Source organism: Myodes glareolus, chromosome 8 (genome assembly GCF_982192425.1).
Source record: "Myodes glareolus chromosome 8, mMyoGla1.1, whole genome shotgun sequence".
Lineage (NCBI taxonomy): Eukaryota > Metazoa > Chordata > Mammalia > Rodentia > Cricetidae > Myodes > Myodes glareolus.
Genome location: NC_142033.1, coordinates 107906455 through 107924144, shown reverse-complemented (window position 1 = coordinate 107924144; position 17690 = coordinate 107906455). Strand labels below are relative to the sequence as shown.

Below are 17690 nucleotides of genomic sequence, written 5' to 3'. Positions count from 1 at the left end.
TTATGAGTCTGTAAGTTTCATATCTAATTTATTTATTTATTTATTTTTTGGTTTTGGTTTTTTGAGACAGGGTTTCTCTGTAGTTTTAGAGGCTGTCCTGGAACTAGCTCTTATAGACCAGGCTGGCTTTGAACTCACAAGGAACCACCTACCTCTGCCTCCCAAGTACTGGGATTAAAGGCATGTGCCACCACTGTCCGGCTCTAATTTATCTTTTATCATAATTAAGGAAAACTATAACTGTAACTATGTAGTCTTCAATTCCATCAAAGACCCCAGAAGGATATAATATTACCTAAGTAAACAGGAAGTACATTGTAAGTAACTTCCAAAACTCTAGAATTGACAAAGACATCTCACTGCTTGGACAGTCACTCAAAGTTCTTCTGTAACATGGAAGACTGTCCTGCCTACATTGGCAGTTTGTCAGTCACTTTCTTCTATGTCCTGCATAATGTCAGCAGTGCTCGCGACACTCTTCCATGAAGCAGGAGCTCTGAACGACTGTCCCAGTGGGTCCCACAGACATGTGTGATAGACAGTATAGAAAAGCCAGGCACCTTTGAGGAATTGAGAGAAGAGAGGAAAAGCTGAAGCCATCTTTAGCAGAGACTCCCCTGGCAGTTACCAACGGTTAAAGGTTTTTTTCCCTACCAGAAACTGGAATTACAGGAAAAATATATAAACTCACCTAAACCCCTGTGCAACTCTGTGCCTTCTGCTTTTCCCTATCAGATTCGTTTTCACTGTCAACTTGGGACAACTTAGAATCACTTTGCAAGAGGCTTCATGAATTGTGTAGATGAGGGCTTGTGGGACTGTCTGTGGAGAACTGTCTTGATTAAAGCTAAGAGGTCTGAGAAGACCCAACCCACTGTGTGTTGTGGAATATTAATTTAACTAGGCAACAATGTGTTGTATCTGTTTACACCGTATCTCTTTAAAGATGTGTTGTATTTCTTTAATTATGTAGAGATTGCTGCCTGCCTAGGGCAGCTGACTGGTCTAATGAAAAGCTGAACAGCCAATAGCCGGGCAGTAGAGGGATAGGAGTTCAAGGCCTTCCTCATAGCAAATTCCAGGTTAGCCTGGGCTATGGAGACCCCGTCTCAAAGACAACAAAACAAACAAACAAACAAACAAAAGCCCCAAACCAAAGACAAACAAATAAAGAAAAAAACTCAGCAGGGCAGTACTGGAGAGATGGTTCACTGGTTAAGAACACTGGCTATTCTTCCAAAGGACCTCTGTTCAAGTCGCAGCACCCAGAAGGTGGCTCACAGCCCTTTGTTCACCCCAGTTCCAGACGCCCTCTTCTGACTGCTGTGGTGGTGGCAGACAAAACACCAGATCCACAAATGCACGCAAGCATGCATGCATACACACAGTCACCCTCGGGTGCGCGCACTCATACAAGGGCTGTCAAGGGGTCTTAACTGGGACAGCAAAAACACTTGCCACTCTTCCTTCCTGCTTGCAGCCTGAGTTCCTTCCTTTTCCATCTCACTCTGGAAGAGGCAGCTTCTGTTTCTCCCTCCCTCTCTCTCTCCCCTCTCTCTCCTCTCTCCTCTCTCTCTCTCTCTCTCTCTCTCTCTCTCTCTGCCTCTCTGTTCTTCTCCTCTTCTCCCTTTCCCCTCCATAACCCACTAAATAAATATCCAACCTCACTCTGAAAAAAACAAAACAAAACAAAAAACACTTGCCACCGACCCCGCATACCCTAGATCCATTTCCCAAACCACATGCTGATGGCAGAGGACTGACTTCCACAAGTCCTTTTGCTGCCTTTGATGCCCTTCCTGGCATCTACCATCAGCAGGTTCCATGTCAGTCCGTGTGTTGTGTGTGTGTTGAAGCATGTTTAACATGATTGTGACAGCCCGAAGTTGAGGTTGCTCTCTATTTTGCATATTGAATCAAAAATCTCTCAGGAGAGATGGTTCAGAGGTTGAGAGCACTGACTGTTCTTCCAGAGGTCCTGGGTTCAATTCTTAGCACACACATGGCAGCTCACACCTATCTGTAACAGTTCTGTTCTGCAAGGGCATGCATGCGGTGCACAGACATACCCAGTCTCAACACCATATACATAAAATAATAAAATTAAGAGAAAAATCTCCGGCTTAAAGCCAGATTCTGCTGATGTAACCTCGGCATTTCCTCCAGGGTTCCCCATATAACCCCCCTCCTGTTGCCCTTTGTGGGTGCTGGGGTCTGCAGATCCACCCCCCTATAACCCCCCTCCTGTTGCCCTTCGTGGGTGCTGGGGTCTGCAGATCCACCCCCTATAACCCCCCTCCTGTTGCCCTTCGTGGGAGCTGGGGTCTGCAGATCCACCCCCTATAACCCTCCTCCTGTTGCCCTTCGTGGATGCTGGGGTCTGCAGATCCACCCCCTATAACCCCCCTCCTGTTGCCCTTCGTGGATGCTGGGGTCTGCAGATCCACCCCCTATAACCCCCCTCCTGTTGCCCTTCGTGGATGCTGGGGTCTGCAGATCCACCCCCCTATAACCCCCCTCCTGTTGCCCTTCGTGGATGCTGGGGTCTGCAGATCCACCCCCCTATAACCCCCCTCCTGTTGCCCTTCGTGGGTGCTGGGGTCTGCAGATCCACCCCCTATAACCCCCCTCCTGTTGCCCTTCGTGGATGCTGGGGTCTGCAGATCCACCCCCCTATAACCCCCCTCCTGTTGCCCTTCGTGGATGCTGGGGTCTGCAGATCCACCCCCCTATAACCCCCCTCCTGTTGCCCTTCGTGGGTGCTGGGGTCTGCAGATCCACCCACCTATAACCCCCCTCCTGTTGCCCTTCGTGGGTGCTGGGGTCTGCAGATCCACCCCCTATAACCCCCCTCCTGTTGCCCTTCGTGGGTGCTGGGGTCTGCAGATCCACCCCCCTATAACCCCCCTCCTGTTGCCCTTCGTGGGTGCTGGGGTCTGCAGATCCACCCCCTATAACCCCCCTCCTGTTGCCCTTCGTGGGAGCTGGGGTCTGCAGATCCACCCCCTATAACCCTCCTCCTGTTGCCCTTCGTGGATGCTGGGGTCTGCAGATCCACCCCCTATAACCCCCCTCCTGTTGCCCTTCGTGGATGCTGGGGTCTGCAGATCCACCCCCTATAACCCCCCTCCTGTTGCCCTTCGTGGATGCTGGGGTCTGCAGATCCACCCCCTATAACCCCCCTCCTGTTGCCCTTCGTGGATGCTGGGGTCTGCAGATCCACCCCCCTATAACCCCCCTCCTGTTGCCCTTCGTGGATGCTGGGGTCTGCAGATCCACCCCCCTATAACCCCCCTCCTGTTGCCCTTCGTGGGTGCTGGGGTCAGCAGATCCACCCCCCTATAACCCCCCTCCTGTTGCCCTTCGTGGGTGCTGGGGTCTGCAGATCCACCCCCCCTATAGCCCCCCTCCTGTTGCCCTTCGTGGGTGCTGGGGTCTGCAGATCCACCCACCGCGCCACAGGCTGGTGTTTTCTGTAGGTGATCATGACGATCAGTGTGACCCATTAATCTGATTGGATCTCGAATCCCTAGGGAGATGGCTCCTGTGTCCTCCTGGGAGGATTATCTTCATTACATCATTGAGGAGGACTCTGAGCAGTCCCTTCCCTGGGTGGGAGTCCTGAACTGTGCAAAATGGAGAAAGCGCAAGCTCCCAGGCCCTTGATTTCCCCAGGGAAGCTGTGACGCGAACTGGGAGCTAAAAAACGGTCTCCCTTAAACTGTATTTATTTATTTATTTATTCCTGGAACCTCTGTAGACCAGGCGGGCCTTGAACTCACAGAGATCTGCCTGCCTCTGCCTCTCTAAACTACTGTTTAAAGGATGTATTTATGGTTGTGTGCATGTGTTCCACACGCACGCAGTGCCTACAGAGGCCAGAGAGAATGTCATGTCCCCTGGAACTGTGAGCTCTGTGGGTTCTGGGATCTGTGGTCCTCTCGATGTCACCGCTCTTACCCCCTGAGCCAGCTCCCCAGGCTCCCTGCGAAAAGACACTGTGTATTGCTAGGGATGATTCTTTTAACTTTTATTGTTTTTTTTTTCCAGACAGGGTATGTAGCCCAGGCTACCCCTGCAGGTTGCAGTTTGGGCCTCTTCAATTTAGCTAGCACTAGAACTGCATGTGTGTGCCATCACACTCAGCTCAGGAAAAGAAAAAGCAGGAGGATCTGGAGTTCAAGGTCATCCACGGCTACGTGGAGAGGGTGAGGCTAGCCTGGGCTGCACGAACCGAAGAACGGAAAGAACTGAAATGAACAGGACAAGGGCAAATGCACAGGGTCTGCACGGGGGCCACATCCGAACAGAAGAGGGCGGTGTTAGGTTTCCATAGAAACAGCATCCCGGCAGCCTTGCGGCACCGCCCATCAGCCTTTGACAGCCAATCACGGCCTCAGTGGTGAGCTGTTCGTGCGCAGAGCCGCGCGCATGCGCGCTCCCGACGCCCGCCTCCTGGCACTCAGGCGCTTTCCCAGCGTGCCCCGAGGGCGCGGGCGGCGGGCGCCTCGGTGCGGGAGCGGCGGCGAGGCTACGGGCAGAGGCCGGGAGCTCCCGAGGAGACTAGGCATTCCAGCTGAGCACCGGAGCAGGGCTGTGCGCGCGCAGCACGCCGCCATGAAGCCCCCCGCAGGTACCGGCTGCCCCTCGTCCCGGTCCCGGGTCCGCACACCTCCCCCCGCGGGTAGAGTCCGTGGGGTCCCCGACCTTCTCATCTGCAAAATGAATGAACCCACTTCCCATGACTTCATCCGCTCGGCAGATAGGATTTAAAAAGATTGAAACAACTTTCCTCGTGCTCGCTCCCTGCCGCTCTAACTAGAATGAAGGGAGCTGCCGACGGGGCCATGAGCAAAACCCATTCGTGGAGTAAAGGCTCAGAGTCTTTTGGAGGGCTGCGTGGAGACGGTGGCGTGGGAACCCGGGTGCCAGGGCCGTGGACCGTCTAGCATCTAGCGATGTCGGGGACCTCCTACAATTAGGTCCTTTTTCTTTTTTTTATGATTTATTTATCTTTATTTCATGTGCATTGGTATGAAGGTGTCAGATCCCCAGGAACTGGATCTTCAGACAGTTGTGAGCTGCCATGTGGGTGCTGAGAATTGAACCCGGGTCTTCTGGAAGAGCAGTCAGTGCTCTTAACCACTGAGCCATTTCTCCAGCCCGGTCCTTTTTCTTTTAAGGATTTATTATTTGTGATTATGTGTCTGTGTGTAGGTACGTGCACAGTGTGCGGCTCCCACGGAGTGGTCTTTCACTCGGGTCCTCTGAAGAGCTGCACGCACGCGCCGTTTCCCACTGAGCTCCTCTCCTACCCAAGCCGCTTAGCTCAGGGCACGAGGGTGAGTGCAGGCCCGTCGGGAGACTCGTCTTTCTCTCCTAGGCTCTGAGGAGCCGCCAGGCCAGCATGGGGGCAGGGATTCCAGTGACAGGTGTAGACAGCGCAAAAAGTTTGATTTTTTTTTTTCTTAAAACATTTAGTCTGTTCGCGTGGTGAAACGGTGCTCTCTTTCCATCTCGTGATTCTGTGGTCCTCATGGTTGGCCGCAAGCGCCTCCAGCTGTTTCTGTCTGGGTGTCCCCTGGATTTGCTTAATCTAGAAAACGGACTGGTCCAGCCGGTGTAGATTGCAAGACTAGCCGGGGCAACTTGGCAAGATCCTATCTTAAACAGTCCGAAGGGCCAGGGATGCGGTCAGCCGTGAGTGCCACGTCCTGGGTTTCCCGCCTAGCAGCAGTGGGAAACGGCACAGTGGGGTGTGTGGCAGCTCCTTTGCAGTTTCTCGTATCTGCACATAGTCCCCCAGTTGTGATCGTGGTAACAGGAATAGAGCTACTCCTGCCTCAGCTGGAAGGTGACCTGAAATGGAGGCAGTAATCCAGAATTTTAGGACTCTCACAGCTAGCCCTGTCCCCACTCCTAAAGCCCTTTGCTTCTGTGCTCGCGCATGGGTGTGTGAAGGAGGGGCTGATATTAGTATTTTCCTCAGTAGCTGCCCACCATACTTATGGGTGTGTGAAGGAGGGGCTGATATTAGTGTTTTCCTCAGTAGCTGCCCACCATACTTATTTTTGCTTTTGAGGCAGTGTTTCTCACAGTGGCGGCACAGGCCTTGAATCCCGGCACTCGGGAGGCAGAGACAGGTGGATCGCTGTGAGTTTGAGCCCAGTCTGGTCTACAGAGCAAGTTCCAAAACAGACTCCAATGCTACAGAGAAACCCTGTCTTCGGGCAAAAAAAAGGAAAAAGAGACAGGTTTCTCTGTGTAGCTGGGGTTAAATGTGTGCACCACTATACCAGCCCATGGTTTTGAATGTTGAGACAGGGTCTCTGTACCCCAGGCTGACCTCATACTTGGTATGTAACCGTGGATGACCCCGGACTCTTTGTCCTCCTGCCTCAGCTTCCCAAGTATGGATGGCAGTTGTGCCCCGCTGCACCTGATTTTTTTATTTTATGATGGTGGGGATGGAATGAGGGTATTGTGCACAGCAGGCAAGTGCTCTAACCCACCATAGTTCCTGTCCCTAATTCTGTTTTTATTTGTGAGAAGCTTGGCTGTGCTAGGGTCTATTTGGGCCTCAAACATTGAACCGTCCTGCTTCAGCCTCTTGAGCGCTGAGAACAGGTACCCGGTCTATCTTTGTGAAAACGCAGTTCTGGTGGACTGGCTCCTTGCTCGTCCCTTCCCACCCTATCTCCAGGACCTTTGTTGCTGTCTGGTGATCTAGTACAGTGTCTACTCTCCGGGGGGTGTGAGCCAGCCCACCTTTATTTTACATAGCCCTGAATTAGAGATAAATTATCACAGGACACAGAGCACTATCGCCCTGCCCAGCTGCCTTGCGTCATCAGGACTGAACAAATGTTGGGGCTGTCAGGTCGGTGCTGGCAGCAGCTGGTGTTCACTGCCCTGTTCCGGCCACAGCACCTGCCACTGAGTTCTTCCCCTCCTGGTCATCCCAGTGCCGCCTGCCAGCCCCACTTCCACACCTGCGTTTGTCGGTGAGGCCCGATGTGGGCAGGAATGGCGTTAATTATACCTTGGCAACACCGGGGGTGTAGAGGGCCACACCTAATCCTGAATGACGGGCTGCTAGGTGCTACCATGGTATGGAGAACAGGGGATCCCTCAGGGCTGACCTCTCCAGACCTTGAAAGGGTGCAGCTGGCCAGAACCTGCGTGCTTACATTTCTAGGACATTTGCCTGAGCAGTAGAATCCCTACCTAGAAGCCCAGTGAGGGGCTGGGGACGTGGTCAGGGTGGAGCCCCTGTATATGGTATCCCTCCACACTTGAAGGTTTGGATCAGGGTTCTGTCCTTGGTCTGCATGTGCTCCCTGCAAGTCCTGGGAGGGGGATGGTGGGCTAGCTCTTCTGGCTAGAGACTCAGTGCTTCCCACAAGCCCCTGGGCCTCTTGCTATGACCCTGCTGACCGGTTGTCCCACTCTTCTCTCTCCTGCAGCCTGTACGAGGGATGTCGTGGACGCGGCGTCCCCATGCTCCAAGGTCAATCATCTGCGCTGGGACCTGAGTGCGCAGCAGATCCAGGCCCTGACCACGGAGCTCATTGAGCAAACCAAGCGTGTGTATGACCGTGTGGGTGCCCAGGACTTCGAGGAGGTGTCCTATGAGAACACACTGAAGGCCCTGGCTGATGTGGAGGTGACCTACACGGGTGAGCTCGGTGACGAGTGAGAGCCAGCTCAGCTGTCACGTCCTGCCTGAGCTGCCAAGCAGGCCTCGTCTAAGTTTCTTTCTTCTAAAGATTTGCTTATTTTTAGGCTGGGCTTTGTGGCACACACCCTTTAATCCCAGCATTTAGGAGTCAGACTCAGGTGAATCTCTGAGTTTGAGGCTAGCCTGGTCTACCTAGTAAATCTGCGACAACCTGGTCTACATAGAAAGACCCTATCTAATAAACAGAAGCAGAAAAAAGTACACAACAAAAATATTTTTATTTTTTGTGTATGGGATATTGTCTGGGTGTGCGCGGGCGTGCACAAGCAGTACCCACTGAGGCCAGAAGGGGGCATTGGGTCCCCTGGAGCTAGAGTCACAGACAGTTGTGAGCCCCCCCATGTGGATGCTGGGAATCAGATCTGGGTTCTCTGCAGGGGCAGCCACTGCACTGACTGCTGCCTGCCTGTTCTTTGTTTCCTTTCCTGAGACAGCATCTTACAATGTAGCCAGTGTGGCCTCAAATTTGCGGTCCTCCTGCCTCAGCACCTGCATGCTTAGATGACTAGTGTGTGTCAGTGCTCCTCTGTGTGTGTGTGTGTGTGTGTGTGTGTGTGTGTGTGTGTGTAGCAAGCTGTGTCAGTGCTCCTCTGTGTGTGTGTGTGTGTAGCACAGCCGTGTCAGTGCTCCTGTGTGTTTGTGTGTGTGTGTGTGTGTGTGTAGCACAGCCGTGTCAGTGCTCCTGTGTGTGTGTGTGTGTGTGTAGCACAGCCGTGTCAGTGCTCCTGTGTGTGTGTGTGTGTGTGTAGCACAGCCGTGTCAGTGCTCCTGTGTGTGTGTGTGTGTGTAGCACAGCTGTGTCAGTGCTCCTGTGTGTGTGTGTGTGTGTGTGTGTGTGTGTGTGTGTATCACAGCTTGCGTTTGTCCACTCCTCTTTTGGGGGTCTGGATCTTGCCTGGGTTGTCGGACCTGGTGACAGATACCATTATTCACTTTCCTGGCTCACTGGCCCTTGTTTTGTTTTGAGTCGACTTTTCTGTGCCTCCCAGACTGTTCTAAGTCCTGGTTATCCTCCTGCCTCAGTGTGTCCTAGAGCAAACCTCCACATTCTCAGTGGGGCGTCTGCTTTTGTTTTGTTACTGCAGCAGCATTCCTGGTGCTGGGGGTTTGTGATCATCCACATGGAGGTTTTCATGTCTCAGCCAACAGAGGCCCCCTCAGAGCTGAGCCCTTGCCGTCGGTCCGGATTTGGGCTGCTCACAACATATCCCCATGTGGCACCCCGCCTCTACTCTTTGTCTCTAACATGATACTCGGTGTTCCTGTTGCCACCTAGCACGGCAGCTTTCTCCTGAGACCTGGCAGACCCAGGGTCCGAGGGCCGCCGTGTCCCAGTCCCCACCTTTGGAAATGGTTAGGAAACGCATGTTCAGGCCACTGAGGTCTCTGCCTCAGATCCAACAGGGCTCTTCCTCCTGCATCCTGGTGTGGTCCAGATGGGCCTGCCACCAGCTTCCTGCGGCTCCCCCAGCTGACTATGGCCTTACCTACCCCTTAGATGCAGCTGGCTTCCTCTCCCTCACTTGCTCTGGCTTTAGACCCTAGCCTCAGTTTCCCCTCATGCATCAAGCCATGTCTTCCTCTGGTCTCAGGTGGGACTCTCACCCGGTGGTGCCCCCTGGCACCTCTTCCCTTGGTCTGGCATTGCTGTACCAGGCACTCTTTATATCCCTTCTGGCCTGTCCTGCACGTCTTTCTCCCGCCCAGTGTGGTGGCTCAGCCTCTAATTCCAGTTCTCAGCTAAAGCAGGAAGAACACAAGTTCAGTCCTCACCTGGGCTATAGCAAGACCTTGTTCCGAAACAAAGAACAAAGAGAGAAACAGTGTGTCTGGGCTGCCCCTCGCAGCTCCTCAGTTCACCCCATGAACTCTGCGTGGAGGTCGGATCCTTCCCGCCCCTGCGCACTGTGTGCCCGGGCTCCAGCCACTTAGTTAACGGGCAGCTAAAGTACTCAAGGGACCAGGTCCCTTCCTACACTGGCTGGTGTCAGTCAGTGTGAACTAGGACTCTGTATGGCCTAAGCGTACAGGGCCATCACCACCTTTAGCCAGACTGCTGTCCCCTTCCTGTCCCGCACACCGCACACCTGCCGTCCCGTTCCCCTCCCATACATCCACATTGTCTTGGGATGTTTCTTGTCATGGAGTCCTGTGCCCTGTGAGTGTCAGGCTCACTCCAGCGTGTGCGCAGGGTTTCTCTACCTTTGGCTGTTGTGGGTCCTGCAATGGCACGTGCACATGACCTGATAGACCTGTGCTCTTGTTCCTCTAGGCTTCACGCCTGGGCAGGGGACTGTGTCACAGGGCAAGCGTGTGTGACCCCACACTAGCTCCAGATTCAGACATGCTCCTGCCTCAGCCTGGCTGGCCTCCTCTCATCCTGTCCCCATATTTCACTCTCAGTACAGAGGAACATTCTGGACTTCCCCCAGCACGTGTCCCCGTCCAAGGACATCCGCACAGCCAGCACAGAGGCCGACAAGAGGCTCTCGGAGTTTGACGTGGAGATGAGCATGCGGCAGGACGTATACCAGAGGGTCGTGTGGCTGCAGGTGTGTGGGGGCAGCGGGGGTGCTGGCTCTTCCCTGGGGTAGGACTTGCCACACAGCCTGTGACTGTGATGCCCCTGCCTGTGCACACGAGCAAGCCACTTTGTGGGATGCGACCTGAACTACCGCTGGCCTGCCGCGAGCAGGCACTGTGTGAACCGTGCAGTCCCGGCGTTCTGAGGCCTTTGCTGTGGTCCAGGCTGTCGGTGAAGGACTTGTAACGATCACACGGCCGTAAATGTGATGCAGGGCCCCGTGTGTGTGACTCAGGCCTGTCACTTGCAGCACTTGGCAGGCTGGGGCAGCACGCGCTCTAGGCTAGCCATGGCCACGTAGGATACAAAACGTTGTCATGGCACATGTGTCTCACCCCAACACTCAGTGGACAGAGACTGAGTTCAAAGCCAGCCTGGGCTTCCTGACATCCTGTCCACAGTGGGAAAACCCTGCCTAGAATCCCTGTGCGGGGCTGGGGACTTGGTCAGGGTGGAGCCCCGCCTAGATGCCTCCGGTGTGTGTGTGGGGGGCGCTGAGTGTGGTTGTGAGCCTGTCCTCCAAGGTTACATCCCACCACCAAAAGAAAAAAAGGTGTTAGCTAGGGTTCCTGCCAGCCTCATTTAGCCTGTGTTCACTACACAGATTGGTACCTTTGTACACTCAGGAGCACCATGGTCACACCTGAGGCAGCCTGCGGTTGAGATTGGGGTTCCCTTGTGTTGGTAGATGGGATGCTTCTCTGTAGTCTGTGCTGACTGGGAGCTAGGATCCTCCCTCTCTGTCTCTGAGAACCTGACACTTTCCCGGGGATGGGAAGCCTCTGGAAACACTCTTCTCTCCCGCCATCTGGTCCCAGGGAGAACTCGGGCTTGACTGCGATCTCCTCCTTTGCCCTCGGAGCCGGCTGTCTTGTGATCAGATCATGGGGTTTTTTTTATTCATTTTAAGATGTTTGGGTTTTTGATTGATTGCGTGTATGTTTTCCTGTCTGTGTGGGTGTGCTCACATGTGCTCTGCCCATGGAGGCTGGAAGCGAGCGCTGTGTTTCCGGGGCTCTTGCCCAGGGTTTGAGATGAACTTCTGATGGGCTCTTCCAGGAAAAGGTCTCCAGGGATTCCCTGCGGCCAGAGGCAGCTCGCTACCTGGAGCGACTGATCAAGCTGGGACGGAGGAACGGGCTCCACCTACCTCAGGACACACAGGAGGTGGGTTGCTCTCCTGAATGCACTCAGTCAAGGCCTGCAGACGTTGTTCCGTCCTCTGGGGTCTGAACCTAGAGAAACATGTCTGTCTGTCTGCATGGCGCATGGCGGCTGCTTGCCTGTCCCCTCTGCTGGGCTTACATCCAGACCCCACGTCGGCCACGCGTGGTCCCTGACACCGAGGAAGCTGTGCTGGGGTTTCTGGAGCCCTGCTGCCTGTTTGCTGACAGCAGGGGACAGTCACCGCCTGCAGCCTTGATTGTTGTCCCTGTCCGTTTGACAGCCCGCCCCTGAGCTGGTTCCCATCCTAGACCTGGCTCTAGCAGACATAGATGTAGCCCCGTCTGCGTCAGCATGGCCAGAGCTCAGGCTGCAGGCTGAAGGCCCTTCCCGAGCCGGATGCCTGGGTGTGGCAGAGGCACGGCAGTTCCTCCTGTCCTTTGCTTGGTGATTTTAGGAGGGGTGGCTTGGAGGTTTGGCAAGGCTGTGCCCCCTCCCCTCACTGCTGTGTCGGGGTGGTGTGGAGAGACAGCGGAGGCCAGTGTCCCCCTCACTGCTCTCTGCAGAAGATCAAGGGGATCAAGAAGAAGCTGAGCCTACTGTGCATTGACTTTAACAAGAACTTGAACGAGGACACCACCTTCCTGCCCTTCACACGCGAGGAGCTGGGTGAGTGTGCTGTGGGGGAGGGTGTCCTCATAGCTGCCAAGGACACTGGTGACATCCTTGGGAGGTAAGAAGTGGGTTCTGCTAGTCCAGATCCTGTCCACAGCAGGAGCCCTGAGCTGGGCAGCAGCTGGGGCCATCCTAGCCTGGCACTGTTAACGGTTATCCTGGATCCTACAGGCCCCTACCACACAGCGTGGGTTTCAGCTCAGGATAAGGGATGGTGAATCTCTGCCCAGGCCTGGAACCTTGGTGGATTAGCATCTTCATGTGGTCTCTGGGCTTTCGCCCTGCGGCTGTGATGCCTTTGGTGTCTGAGGTCCCCAGGCACCTCCCCGGCATCTCACGTGGCCCAGTGTTCCCCACCACTCTTCAGCTCTTGCCACACTCACAGACCAACTGGGGACATCCTGCCAAGGTCCCTGGGGTCAGGGCTGAGTAGCCTCGCTGCATCCACAGGCGGCCTCCCCGAGGACTTCCTGAACTCGCTGGAGAAGACGGAGGACGGCAAGCTGAAGGTCACTCTCAAGTACCCGCATTACTTCCCGCTGCTGAAGAAGTGCCATGTGCCTGAGACACGTCGCCTGGTGGAGGAGGCCTTCAACTGCCGCTGCAAGGAGGTGGGTCCGCAGCTGTGCCGCGGCACACACTGTCCCCCAGCCGCAGCTCCAGCTGTGCAGCAGGACTCACTGTCCCCCTGGGCACTCACTGTCCCCCGGGCACTCTGCTGCAGGCTGTCCCTCTGCAACTGCCCATGGGGTCCTGCGCACGGGCGCTCACTGTCACGAGGACACCTGGTAGCCCTGGTGTGGGTGTGGGCAGTCTGCACTTAGCTCTTGAGCAGGTGAGGGGTCTGAGCTGCAGGGGACAGAGTAGGGAATGGAGGTAACTTTGTCACTTCCATTGGCTTTAGGGTGATTGCAGCCTAGGTGCCTCACCTCCCGTGGCTACAGTTGTGGACGGCAGACACACTGTCCGTGAACTGTGGGCCCGAGATCCTGGGCCGTGGACTCGGGAGGGACTGCCCATTGGAGTCCTCAGGGCTCCTCACCCCTGAATCTCCCTGGACTCTCGTTTGTGGCTGGCGCTGCCTCCAGCAAGCCTGCTGTCCACCCCTCCGGGCAGTCCGTCCTCCCCAGGCACAATCCTCGGTGGCAGGTCCGCTTTCTGTGCGATCAGGTTGTGTGCCCCCTCTGCACCCGCGGTCCTGTCTGGGTGGTGCAGAGGTGAATCCGCCTGCTGTCTGTGCCCCTGCAGGAGAACTGTGCCATCCTAAAGGAGCTGGTGTCCTTGCGGGCACAGAAGTCCAGCCTCCTGGGATTCCGTACACACGCTGACTACATCCTGGAGATGAATATGGCCAAGACCAGCCAAACAGTAGCCACCTTCCTAGGTAGTGCCCTTCCTGCCCTGGCCGTGGATTCCCGTCCTGTCCGCACGCACTCGCACTCCGTGTCTCCTGGGCTCTGGGTGACCATGGTGCCTCTGCAGATGAGCTGGCGCAGAAGCTGAAGCCGCTGGGCGAGCAGGAGCGCGCGGTGATCCTGGAGCTGAAGGAGGCGGAGTGCATCAAGCGGGGGCTGCCGTTCGACGGGCGCATCCACGCGTGGGACATGCGGTATTACATGAACCAGGTAGAGGAGACACGCTACCGCGTGGACCAGAACCTACTGAAGGAGTACTTCCCGATGCAAGTGGTCACGCGTGGGCTGCTGGCCATCTACCAGGAGCTGCTGGGACTGACCTTCACGCTGGAGGAGGGGGCCGCCGCCTGGCATGAAGACGTGCGGCTCTACTCGGTGCGCGACGCTGCCTCTAGGGAGGAGATTGGCAAGTTCTACCTCGACCTGTACCCCAGGTGCGCTCTGTTGCTCTACTGTCTGCAAGGGGATAGAGGAGGAGGACCAGGGTGGCGTGGAGCTCTTACTGATGCCGATACCAGCTCTGGGTGTCTGGGTGTCTCTTGTCTGTGTTCTGACCTCATCTTATCATCAGGGAAGGGAAGTACGGCCATGCGGCCTGCTTCGGCCTACAGCCCGGCTGCCTGCGGCAGGATGGTAGCCGGCAACTGGCCATTGCAGCCATGGTGGCCAACTTCACCAAGCCGACCCCTGACGCGCCCTCCCTGCTGCAGCATGAGGAAGTGGAGACTTACTTCCATGAGTTCGGCCATGTCATGCACCAGCTCTGCTCCCAGGTGAGGGGCTTGGGATGCCTGGGGCCCAGGGCGTGGCTGGGCCAGTGCCATGGGCAGATGCATTCACCCCTCCTGGCACCGACTGGCCTTTGGCCTTTTGCTCTGCCTAAGTTGATTTTACATTTGCTGCTTTTGTGGGGTGGGGGACTGTGTGCATGCATGGGCCATGCCTTGTGTATGCAGACCAGGGGACAGTTGCTCCCTTACCCGCTGAGCCCTGTCACTGGCCCGCCTCTCCCTCCTGCCCTGTCTGGTGTGATGGTGACCTACAGTAGACCCGTGCCCTCACCACGCTGCTTTGGGAGTACAGTTCAGCCCAGCCTCTCCCAACAGTGAACTGTTGTGTACAGCCTGCATGGACGTGAGGCAGGGGCGGAGCGTGAGGCCTAGGGACCCAAAGACGTGAGCGGCTGGTGACCTCTGTGTGCAGGAGCCTGTATAGCTGGCAGCTGTTGGGACTGCCCAGAGGCTGAGGCTTTTCCCGCTTGTGCCCTGTGTAGGCGGAGTTTGCCATGTTCAGTGGGACCCATGTGGAGCGTGACTTTGTGGAGGCGCCGTCGCAGATGCTGGAGAACTGGGTGTGGGAGAAGGAGCCGCTGATGCGCATGTCTCAGCACTACCGGACGGGCAGCGCGGCTCCCCAGGAGCTGCTCGAGAAGCTCATCAGGTCCCGCCAGGCCAACGCCGGCCTCTTCAACCTGCGGCAGATCGTCCTCGCCAAGGTGGACCAGGCCTTGCACACACAGACAGATGCCGACCCGGCTGAGGAGTATGCTCGGCTCTGCCAGGAGATCCTCGGGGTGCCAGCCACACCAGGTAACGGCCTTAACCCATGCTCACAACCTGGCCTGTCTGCTGCAGCCAGCACCTGTCACGGGCATCACCCCAGGGGGTACACAGCCTCCGAGCATCTGGGGCATGTCACTAGAGGCCCCACCCTGTCCCCGCCCAGTCTGTCCTTCCCCAAGGGTGGACACTACAGCCTGCACCTCGCTCTGTCTGTCCAGGGACCAACATGCCAGCCACCTTTGGCCACCTAGCTGGTGGCTACGACGCGCAGTACTACGGCTATCTGTGGAGCGAGGTGTACTCCATGGACATGTTCCACACACGCTTCAAACGAGAGGGCGTGCTGAGCCCCACGGTGAGTCCCAGCGCACGGCCCTTGGCTGCATGCGGCTCCCAGCTAGGCAACCCCTGGGGTCTGCCTCGGTCTATAGAACTTCCCCTTGGCTTAGGGAACCCCAACTGCCAGCCCCAACCGCTCTGACCCTAATCTCCTTTAACCCCAGGTTGGCATGGATTACCGGACCAGCATCCTGAGGCCGGGGGGCTCTGAGGATGCCAGCACCATGCTGAAGCGGTTCCTAGGCCGTGACCCTAAGCAGGATGCCTTTCTCCTGAGCAAGGGCCTGCAGGTGGAAGGCAGTGAGCCGCCTGCCTGCTGACCGCAAACCAGCCTGCAGCCCTGTGCCTTAGCCTAGCCCAGGCAGGGCGGCCTCAGCAGCCCTAGGGCCTGTGGGTGAGCGTGGGGCAGTTTTCCAACTTTGTCACGCCCCAGCTCAAGGTCCCCCTGTCCTCAGGGCCTGGCCTCAGGCTGCCCTGTGGCCTCCTTCTTGCACTAGCCCCTCCCCGGTACCTGGTGTTGGACATGGTTCTCTGGTGCAGCCATTAAACTTCACACAGGGCCCCTGCCTGCTCCTCCCTCTCTGCTGTTCTGCCCGCAGGCCTCGCCTGCCACATCCCCGTGCCCTGGACTGTGACATTCTTGGGTCACATTACAGTCCAACTATTTGAGGGTGCTGAGGGACAGTGCGGGTCACCTGCTCAGTGTGTCACTCAGGGTCATTGTGTCTGTTCTCAACCACCAGCTTCTAGCTGGGGGGGAGACTTGGCGAGGGCTCTGCCATCTGCTGGCTGTACGCAGTATTGCAACCTCTAGCCGCCATTAAATCTACATTTAAAGAAAAAGACAGGGCCTCATGTAGCCCAGGCTGGCCTCCTCCGACTGTGAGCACACAACTGGAAAGCTATTAGCCATGCCAAAAGGGAGCCAGTGAGATTAAAACCGCAATCCTTGATTCACACAAGATGCCATGTCCCTGCTGTCCAAAGACACAGCCACCCTCTTCAGAGAGCGGCACAGCTGGTGGCCTGAGTTAATCGCCAGCACTGTGTGAATGGCTGTGCAGGATGTCCTTGTTAGAACACTGGCTGCCCTTGCTGGGTGCCCCGGTTAGATTTCCAGTTCAGGGGGAGTTAGTGCCCTCTCCTGGCCCCCTTGGACACTGTTCTCATGTGTCTCCATGCAGGTGTGTGGGAAGGAGACTGGACAAGTTGCTCACTGGTTAGAGCACTTACTACGTTTGCAGACAGGCTCAGGACTCGGGATCCCACAGCAGCCCAGAACCACCTCTTGCTGCAGCTCACCTCCCTCCTTGGCACATAAAGACTGTAAAAGGATGGCTACCCCTTCAGATAGGGTTAAATCCAGATCACAGGGCATGTCCGAGGTGACGGCGAGCTGGGGCCCCAGTGGACTCAACAGATGTACCCCAAAAGGAAAAGCACATGGGATGCAGGGGCCGTATCTTTCACCCCAGCATTGGGCAGGGGGAGGGGTAGCTCTGAGTTCCAACCAGGCAGGACCTTGTGTGTGTGTTATATGTGTCCATGTGGGGTTAACACAGGCCCCTGTCCCCGTCCAGCCCCCTATTTCTTATTCCCTTGACTGAGGGTCTCGGGCTTTGCCTGACACTTGCCTTTCTGTTAGGCTGGCCGGTCCAGGCACCTCAGGCTCTCCCTGTCACTGTGTAAAACAGAGGCTACACAGCCTTGTCCTGTTTCCAGACTCAGGTCCTGATATGATGCTTGTCCGGCAGCCAGCCCCACCCACTGAACCGCTCACTGGCTCCAGACAGGGTCTCCCTATGTAGCCCCAGTTCTGTAGTCCGTGCTGGCCTTGAACTCACAGTGATCCTCCTGCCCCTGAGTGCTGGGATTAAAGGTGTGTGTCACCAAGCATAACTGTCTTTACAGTGACCGCCACATCCCTGGCTGTTAGATGCAGTCCACAGCACCAGACGCCTCATCTATTCAATAGCTAACGCTGGACTGGCTCGTTCCATGCTCCAGCTTCCTCACTGGTGACCAAGATCCAGGGTGAGGTGGGCGCCCGGAAATGGCCAGGTGCTCTGCCTGCCTCCCTGCCACTCTCCGAGGTGCTGAACTCACCTAGGTCTAGGAGGCCGGTCAAGCCCCTCATTAGGCCGCCTGCCAGAGCCCCAACCTCTGAATTAACATACACCATACCACTTATTCTCAAAATACTGTGTGTG

At 56.1% G+C, this 17690-nt stretch overlaps 1 protein-coding gene across 2 annotated transcripts; it reads left to right on the top strand.

Annotated features, from left to right (window-relative positions):
• The first annotated feature begins 4473 nt into the window (after window positions 1-4473).
• On the top strand, window positions 4474-17373 carry Thop1 (thimet oligopeptidase 1). 2 transcript variants are annotated; one of them, XR_015002888.2, is made up of 13 exons: window positions 4474-4633; window positions 7467-7679; window positions 10145-10293; window positions 11385-11492; window positions 12056-12158; window positions 12615-12775; window positions 13413-13548; window positions 13647-14013; window positions 14151-14352; window positions 14853-15168; window positions 15360-15496; window positions 15645-15874; window positions 16665-17373. XR_015002888.2 is itself a non-coding variant. In XM_048460829.3 (12 exons), exons 1-12 carry the CDS (start codon window positions 4618-4620, stop codon window positions 15798-15800), a joined length of 2064 nt encoding a protein of 687 aa, XP_048316786.3. In that variant the 5' UTR covers window positions 4474-4617; the 3' UTR covers window positions 15801-16040. The 2 variants fall into 2 exon arrangements, 1 of the variants encoding a protein (XP_048316786.3); XM_048460829.3 differs by lacking the exon at window positions 16665-17373 and having other exon boundaries at window positions 15645-16040.
• Window positions 17374-17690: the final 317 nt, after the last annotated feature.

What these genes read in the sequence shown, in the direction of transcription:
- Thop1 (XM_048460829.3), top strand. An exon ending in AGAGGGTCGTGTGGCTGCAG is followed by an intron (nt 10,294 to 11,384) that starts GTGTGTGGGGGC and finishes GGGCTCTTCCAG; the next exon opens with GAAAAGGTCTCCAGGGATTC. An exon ending in TACCTCGACCTGTACCCCAG is followed by an intron (nt 14,014 to 14,150) that starts GTGCGCTCTGTT and finishes TCTTATCATCAG; the next exon opens with GGAAGGGAAGTACGGCCATG.